Here is a 9,035-nt window from a genome sequence, read left to right as displayed (position 1 = left end):
CTTCCAGTTGTACTGGGAGGCGTCAATGTAAACGGCATTTTCATTATTTCTGACTAGTTTGCCTAGCCATTTCTCCCTCTCTACTCTTTTTGTTTCTGTCTTTGTGTATATTTCTCAGGACAGGAGCGACTGATATCCTGATTCGGACGGGACCGGGAATAACCACCAGTATCTCGTCCAAGTTTTGGGGGTGTGGTGAAATACCCGCCCCCGCCAGGATCTCTCTTCCCGATCTCATCTGGCTAAGTCGGCTTCTTTTTGAAATTAAAATTGCCGCCTTGAGCTCGGAGTATGTGTTGTATACCCAAAGGCCAAGGAGCTTGTCTGTCGGCGTGCCTACCGGTAAGCGCAAGGCCACCTTGTAGGCGCCTCTGATAATAGTCTCCACCACCTCCTCCTCACTCTTGTTGAGTGTGGGAAAAGGGAGGCTGTATGAAGCACCGAACGAGGAGCGCCGAATAAGCAGCCACGAGCTTCGTCCCTTGACATTAATTCTTTGACTCCGTCGCTGATTCACGTAGGCCAGCGACGAATACTGGCACGTTTCTCTTTTTGTTTTCCTTCTCAACGGCCCACAATTGCTCACGCTGACTGCTTACACACAATGCCAAAATTAACAAGCTGGCCCATATCCATGCGAGCATTAAAACTGTCGGTTTATTATAAATCGCAAGCTGTTCACTCAGACATGTGGAAGCCGACATGTGCTCACTAATACCATTCAAAGCTATTCACGAATGTGATTCAGATCACAGCGGCTCTTTTACGAAACCCTGCTATCCCCCATAACACCGAAAAAGCTTGCCTTTATTCTTAGATTGTGACATCCACGTTAGCACACTCCATGATACCACGGGGGTTCGATGAACACCTAAATAAAGTGCCAGCGAGACGGTACAGCGGCACTACATTGTACGTCAAGAAAAATTCAGACCAGCCGTGGTTGCTTAGTGGTTATGGTGTTGGGCTGCTAAGCACTAGGTCGCGCAATCGAATCCCGGTTACGGCGGCCGCATTTCGGCGGGGGCGAAATGCGAAAACACCCTTGCACTTAGGTGCACGTTAAAGGACCCCAGGTGGTCCAAATTTTCGGAGTCCCCACTGCGGCGTGCCTCAAAATCGGGTCGTGGATTTGGCACGTGAAACCCCATAATTTAATTTTTTTTTAATTCGGGAATGACGAACCAGATTACACCAACGGGTTTCTGGGGCGCGATGCTGTACGCGTTCCAAAATCGAACGGAGGCGGTCCGTTCTGTATGCCACGAAATGGGCGGTCCGCAATGTTCGCGAGAACGAGAGGAAGCAAACAGCCAATGAGCGAAATGGAAGTCTGCGTCACACTTTTGACGTCTGCTTGGGGACCGTATAATTTATTGAGAAGCGTTTCTAACATTTTGAGATATATTTTACTATTATGAGTGAGTAGCAAAATGTGTTGGAGTTGCTTTTCAGAAATTCAATTTAGAATGCGGAACGACTGAAACAAAATATTGCGGTTAATATCTTGAAATGGCGCTAGGGGGTGTCGCAGTTTTGCGAAACGTTTAGTGGTTGCGCTAGCCACCGCCCCGTTTCAAGCCAACGTCGCGAATTTTGAAGCGGTTGGTTCTGTCGAGCAGTTGCGTGCTGAGAGCCATGGCGCAAAACGTGGCAGCACCCGTCAAGGGACCGCGCGTTTCTGAGGGCGAGCGGGAGACGGTGGTTGCTTTTATAGAGCAGCATCCCCAGCTGACTTTAAAGGGAAGCTGAAGCGGTTTTCAATTTCCATGAATTGCTGGGATTGGGAAGAACAGACCTAATAATTTACGGTTCCGAAATTTTTTTCTTCGTTTTGTTAATATAAGGGGCGGAAATCGCTTTCTAAATCACCCCCGCGGACACGCCCCCATCGCTTCCCGGAGCGCCGGGTGAGGAGGTTACCCGAGGAGAGAACCGGCGAGAGTGACGTCACTGGCGGGGACCGAGCTGCCGGACCGGCGTGCTGGCATGCGCTGGCATGCCTCCTTCCGTCCTGCGCTTTACTGAACGACGCTACGAGAGATTTGCCGCCGCCGCCGCTCACGTTTGTTTTGCGATTTTCGTAGACTGTTCGTTCCTTCTGTGCTGCGTGAGTGCCTACTGCCAAGGGCGCCCAACATGCCCTCGTTCTGTGCAGCATTCGGCTGAGCGAACACAGGCGGGCGAGACGATGTGGTGTTTCACAGGTTCCCGAAGCACAAGAAGCTTGCAGCGCAGTGCGGTGAGGAGAGATAAGTTCGTGCCGACGAAATCAACCGTGCTGTGCTCGGACCATTTCCGCGATAGCCGGATAGCCTTACGACAAATGCGGAAACGCGTTGTTGCTAGCGTTGCTATACTCCGTTTCATACATCAGGTGCAACGCTGTGGAGGCTTGAGATACTTCTTGCAGTGGTTGCGTTCGCACTTAGAAAAAGTTCGGTGTTTCTTGACCCGATTTTTGAGAAAGCTTTTCATATATAAGCTCAGTTCTGAATGAAAAAAAAAGAATTTAGCCATAGAAACAATCCGTGTACTTATACGGCTGCTGACACGTTATTTTAAATCAATTTTCTTTTCGGCATTCTTTAATTGCAGCCCGTCGCGGCTGCTTCACGTGCATGCTCGCGCGAGCAGACGCCGCTGGCACGCTGCGAAGCATAGACGGAAACGCGCGCAGTAATAAATTTTGGTGACCGGACTTCATGCGTAGTTTCCACAGCGTTGCACCTGAGGTATGAAATGGAGTATAGGCTTGCCCAGTGACATTCGACGTGCGGTTGCAGTTATCGTGTTTACCACACGGCGGTGCTAAAACTGCCTAATATCTTTATGTCAACACTAGCATGGAGCACGCATACCGATTCTTGATCGAGCCACAATCGCAAAGTCGTCGAACCATATTCTGAATAGTGCACATATAATCCCCCTGACCATCTCGATCTGGATGTGTATGATAAGCAACTTCCATGACTGTACCTCGCAGCACTGCATGTGCGCGCTTTGAAACGCGGCACTTATGTTCGCGATCGTGTATCAACGCTCAGAAAACCACGGGACTTCAGACAAGCACCGGCAAGGTGCTTGACATCACGGAATTGTACCCGTGTTTACAATCTAATGAGAAGTTAGTGCTTCGGCATTCTTCCAGCAGCAAGTTCCCAGTGACACTCTAGCGCATTTTTTTCCCGTCATTGGAACGTGCAGCTACATGAAAAAAAAAAGCATACGTAACATCTAAGATTTCCAGCGCGCGAGAAGGTGTACACATCGCTCTCGCTTTTGGCACACTCAACATCGTCGTTGCCGCCGTTGCCGCCATCGTTTTCCGTATCGGCTGTCGGTTCGAACGTGTACGGCGAAAATACAAGCTGTCCGAGAAAGCGAGAACGTTCCATAACGCTTACAACTCAGCTATGCAGCCAGAACAGAACCACAGAACAGCGTGCTACGCTCTCAAACGGCGGCGCCGACCGGCGACTGCCGCCACTGACGTCACAGCGGCTCCGACCAATCACGGGCAACAGCGGCGTTCGCGCGATACCCTGAGGCACTGGTGCGCGTTTTCATGAAAAAACAGCCGCTTGCGCTTGTTTCCGCCCTTTTTGAACGAGATATTCGTGTTCAGGGGACTCAAAACTGTAGAATGCCGCAGAGAACTCATTTTTTTCGAAAAGTGTTTCAGCTTCCCTTTAAGATCCAGCGAGCTGGGGCCGCGATTCACTCTCGGCGACCGCCGACGGCTGTGGCAGCAGCTGGCCGACGCACTCAACGAAGAAGGGCCTGTCGTAAAAACACAATGGCAGGAACCTGCCATTGTGTAGCAATGGCAGGAATGGTGGCGCAAGCAAGTATACGAGGACCGCCGCAACGATGCTGCAATCGCCCAAGAGCAAAGGTGAGTGACCATCGAGTGGTCTGGGCAATTTGTCCTTCGACATTGGTGTGTATTTTCACAAGCACAGGAGGGGGTCGCTTAACCGGCTTCCGCGGCCGAGTCCTGCAGTTGAGGGGGCCGGTCCGATTGCATGGCGTCCCAGACCTCCCCTACCAAGAAGTAAGCACACTGCCGCCGTAATATCACGGAACGCTGAACGGTGTTGCCATTATCTGTAAGTGGTACCTTTAGCGGAACGCGACACTGTTGGTGAACAGGAAAATAGCGTAGGAGAGAATGGAAAAGCAGGTACATTAATCGACTGGAATCTCAGTTGGCTACCCTTTCGGGAAAAGGGGGATTAAGTGATCATTACAGAAATAAAATGCCTTCAGGGAAGTGCACGAGGATGGTAATACATGGGATCAGTAAGCACTCAATTATTGCAGAATGTTTCCGCAAATGTGTAGTATGAAAACTTGCATAAGATAGGCATTGTAACGAACCGCCACGTAGTGAAGGGACACGCTTATGACACTTTCCAGCAGGCTGACGTTCCCACTCCCGTCATGGAAGCCATCGTGGAAGGTACGGGCGAGGCTGCGGGCGTGCGTAGCACAGCGACACGTAAGCATCAGAGGAATGAGTTTTTTAATTATCGCCAAATGTGTGTGCAGTTCGTGAACTTTTATGTGTTTACTCTACAGCGGCAGAGGATCCACCGCGCCGCGCATCACTCACAGAAAGGGTGGCCGCTGTACCTGGTGAGTTATTGATCCTCAAGCTGTTAAAGAAAATAAGCTCTCGTATTTTATTGAACTAGCCCAATAAGCCATAACATGGCCATAGCCACTTTTATGCATACCATAAAATGCAGTGCAACTGTAGAAAATGCTGCATGCTTTCATTGTTGCAGCGCCCTGTTCGGCCACCACGTCGACAGCGACCGCGACGGGTGGATACCTTGACGACGGTGTCGTCGCAGTGCGCCCGCAGTGCGGAACAGGGTGACGAGATGCTGCAGGTTGGTAGGTCCTTTTGTGTCATCTTACATGAAGGACATAAATATTTTTTATGCTCTGTTATCATAAGTGAATCATGAATCTGAGAAACAAACCAACCTGGGATGTAAACAAGAAATATGCGTTCTATTGAGGGCTCGGTATCGTATGTTGCCAACGATCAGCCACCGGGCAAAAGCTTGGTTAGCCCTGAAAAGGGCTGTTTGGTAGTGAGGAATGTATTTGAGTAGATGACGGAACCGTAGTTCCAGCAGGTCTCTGTCTGTCCAAATGAAGAGGGCACAGCTTGTACACGACGCTTGACACTGCCAAAGGATGCCATCAGGCCAATGGCTTTTCAACAGAGAGGAATCGTTGTACACGTTGCAATTCTTGACAACAGCAGCTTCCAGTCGTGAGCTGGTTGCGAGTAATCAGCAGCTCATGCGAACAGTTCCACCACGATTATTCATTCCAGGTGCTGCGGAGGATCGAAGTCTACCACCCGCCTCACTGTCGCAGCAGAGAGGACGGCAGCGGCTCAGGAGGGCATCCTGGAGCAGGTGCGCGACATGGCGCAAGACAGAGCTGCGCACCTGCAGCAAGAAAGAAATTAATTTATTGTTTATTTTAACTTTTTTAATATCATTTTATTCATTTATTGTGTTTTATGAGTTCTGTTTATTTTATTTATTTATTGTTGTTTGAGATTTAGTGCTTAAGTTTCCTTGTTGCCGTGTATGAGTAATACAGGAGGATTTTTTGGACGAAGACGTAACGCGTGCACCCATTTTTGTTCTGTAGTATTTGCCTCTTTCTGTTTATGGTTATCCGGCTGCAACGCCAGGGTGATTTTTTTGTTTACACATTTCAAAGGCGTCTAGTCATTCACACTGGAATCATTACAGATTGTTCTCGATTTCTGTGTATGGGTTTTGTACTGTGATATTTATATTGCTTCACTACGTGTTGTAGCTTACTGCACTCATTATGAAGCGTTACCGCATAGTGTTTGCACTGTGATATTTTCATTTTGGCACAGTGAGCCTAATGTGCAACAACTACAATGTGCTCTTTTTTCAGAGCACCAAACTAGTCACTCTTTAAGTTGCATAGTTTCACAAATTAAAACGTCCATCATCATTGCACCACGCCGGTGATTGGTTTCCTCTGGTCTTCGTTCCAAGTGAGTCGTTGCAAGAATAAGTTTCACGTGTGACACGTTCTGGATGCTATGAGATTGTAGAGCCAATTATTCATGTTGTGCGTAATTTATGTTCCATCACAGCTGGCAAGTGCACTCACCTTTTTACAATTATGACCCTCTTGCTGTTTAGCATCGCACTACAATTGCTGTCCAGAAATGAATGCTTCTAGTCAGTGACTCATAACACTGACAAGGGAACGGACATACCTGTCAAAGTCATACTTTCTTGCAAGGTAACGTAGTTGTAACTGGAAGTTTTATATGCCGTGGTTAAAAAGAATTGTGTGATGCTGATCTTGCAATGTTCTCACATGCTTTGCTACCTGTAGCATATTGTACTACAAGGTTCGTGATGTGCTTGTCATCATAGCGTGTGATAAAGTTGACCTTTCTATTTTTTGCACTTTTACATTAGTTTGTCTACCCATTTGGACATGATGTGACGAGTGTAATGTTGTCACTACACTCAGCGTTACATTTTGTTTGTGTTTGAATGCGCATTTATTACGCTTTACTTGCTTGCCTCGTCTGTGTATTCATGCTGGCACGGAAGTTTTGATACACCTAGCACAAGAGATGGCTAGCAAGCATATTGCCTCCTTCCTACCAATGTACACCGAGCGTCCGAATGCACAGAATGCGGCGGTTGCGTTCATTCTGGTGTGTTTTATGAAAATTGTGTGAACCTTTTTCTGATGGTGACCACGAGTACAGAGTGCCGATCATATGTACTGCTTCCATCAAGCCTGTCATTACTATGATGGGTCAACGGATGTTTCCATTTCATATTTCATGTGATATTTAAAGAAGAGGCTGCACTTTCACGTTTCTATCGTGTTTCATGTTGCACTAGGAAGAAGAACTTTGCGCCGATTTCCCGTTACTATAACCACCAACTATGGCAAAACAAACACGTTTGGACATGAGTAGAAAGTAACAACTGCTGCATCTACAGAAAGTGGCAAATCAGAGGATGCACACAACACATACAAGCTGTTGTAGCGTCGTATTTCTAATGTTACATGAGGAAAGAAGCACTTTGTCATGTATATATTGCACAAAACAATGCTAGCTTGGGAGCAGCAGCCAATGCAGTTCTTCACATATGAAGGGGCATGAAGCATTGCCTTACGACTGCTCCACGAGTACTACTGATAATAAGTCGCAGCCTTGGAGACTTGCATAGTGACGAGGGTACAATTGTTTCTGAGTCTGCGGCTGTGGCATTCTTTTTAAACGATTCTTTGTATAACTTTACTTCGTTTGTGTTTAAATTATCATAATCTGTCGGATGTGTGGATTTGGAACATTGGCCATCTGTATGGAGGTGCACTTGATGTGCACACAAATTTTTAAATGTATTTTTCACTGTACAAACACAGCCCTGTGGTAGCCTAAGGGCACTGCAATTTGTATAAATAAATTATGTGTTATGGAAACACACCATTCATGTCTCCTTCAGAAAAGGTTGACAACAGCGCTGCGCTGCTGCCTTCCTCTGAGGAACACGTCGTGCGGGGCCAGCACCTGGATGTCTCCCGGCTCCTCTGGCTCCTCAGCTGGTGCCACTTCCCCACTATAATCGTCTAATGTCCAAACGCCCGCGTCCAAGGCAATGTTATGGAGAGCAACGCATGCATAAATGATTAGCGCTGCTCTATCGGGGCTGTATAGCAGTGTCCGAAAGTGCTGCAAGCAGTGGTACTTGCTTTTCAACACCCCGATACATCTCTCCACAACATTGCGCATGGATGCGTGCTCCAGGTTGTAGTGGCCTTCAGAGGTGGTGCCGGCATGGCTGCCAGGTACTGGAACAAGCAGCCATGGCTCGAGGGGATATCCTGAATCTCCTATTACAGAAAGTGACAGCTGAGTGCTCTGCCCTAGTTAGGGGTACGCATTACGAATACTAACCAAGTAGATACTCGCCAGGCTGCAGTCGTGCGGCTAGGCGTGCACGCAGTGGATTATGCTGCCCCACCAAAGAGTCGTGGCACGAACCAGGGAACCGGGAATCCACAACAAGAATGCGAGGTTCCGCGTTGCACACCTGCAATGGGGAGCAATACAAAATAGCGCTGCAGATATGCTCGAAATCCCTTTTGTCATTCGTATGCAGAAAGGAATACATATATGTACGCTGATACAAGTTGCTACACTGTTTCAGCCATAGGCGTCCACAAGGTCTTGCAATTTGGAGTGCGCAATGCACCCCTTCCCCTTGTGTGAACGCCTATTGTTCGCACTAATTGATAGCTAAATGAAAACTTGAGGCCCGATATTGCGCAAGAACACCTATACAAGCCAAACCCAGCCCATACAATGGATGTAAGTACTTCCGTGTTCAAAATGCTTCCATCGTGTTTTCCCTACAGTGTATCCATTTCTGCTACGACTGCTGCCCATTTTCCTTAATACCTCCAAGATGCACAACTCAAGTGCGTATGTAGGCCAGAACGAAAACACAATTTTGGAACGGCAGACGGCGTGTGCACACAGACACATGACCCTCATCATTACCGCTGACATGTTAGACTTCGCCGAGCTCGTAAACAGTTCCCTGCATGTCCTATTTTAATCGTTACATTACTAGTTACGCCAGCTCGGGCATTAAACTGAACAATTGCTACTATGGACGAGTAAAATGGCGACTACAGTTTGAAGTAAAACACTCCAACGGTAGTTACGACCGTGACGCTTAGGGCGTAATAACCCTTTCTCGACATGAAGCTCGCCGTGTCGGCGGGCTGAGTCCCTCTGGCTTCATAATGGCGATCAACGTGCCGTCGACGCACGCTAGCATGCCTGGAATAGCACCGCGTCGCGCAAATGCCGCCTTTGCCCCATCCTTGGCAGCTGGTGTGAATGGAATGTCCACCAACTTTCTCCCGGCAGACACGGAAATGATGGCCTCCGTCACCTCGTGAATGGTGCTGCTCACAGCCCACTG

General features: G+C 48.1%; 1 protein-coding gene across 2 annotated transcripts; it reads left to right on the top strand.

Annotated features, from left to right (window-relative positions):
• Positions 1-3,772: 3,772 nt before the first annotated feature.
• Positions 3,773-7,461, top strand: LOC135897601 (uncharacterized). Of its 2 annotated transcripts, XM_065426280.1 has the most exons (6): positions 3,773-3,898; positions 3,966-4,057; positions 4,423-4,504; positions 4,585-4,641; positions 4,794-4,901; positions 5,357-7,461. In XM_065426280.1, the coding sequence occupies exons 1-5, from the start codon at positions 3,874-3,876 to the stop codon at positions 4,886-4,888; spliced, it is 351 nt and encodes a 116-aa protein (XP_065282352.1). In that variant the 5' UTR covers positions 3,773-3,873; the 3' UTR covers positions 4,889-4,901; positions 5,357-7,461. The 2 variants fall into 2 exon arrangements, with proteins under 2 accessions (XP_065282352.1, XP_065282353.1); XM_065426281.1 differs by lacking the exon at positions 3,966-4,057 and having other exon boundaries at positions 3,781-3,898.
• Positions 7,462-9,035: the final 1,574 nt, after the last annotated feature.

This window comes from Dermacentor albipictus, unplaced genomic scaffold (genome assembly GCF_038994185.2).
Source record: "Dermacentor albipictus isolate Rhodes 1998 colony unplaced genomic scaffold, USDA_Dalb.pri_finalv2 scaffold_28, whole genome shotgun sequence".
NCBI lineage: Eukaryota > Metazoa > Arthropoda > Arachnida > Ixodida > Ixodidae > Dermacentor > Dermacentor albipictus.
The sequence above is the reverse complement of the archived record's forward strand: the minus strand, read 5'-3'. Positions and strand labels throughout refer to the sequence as shown.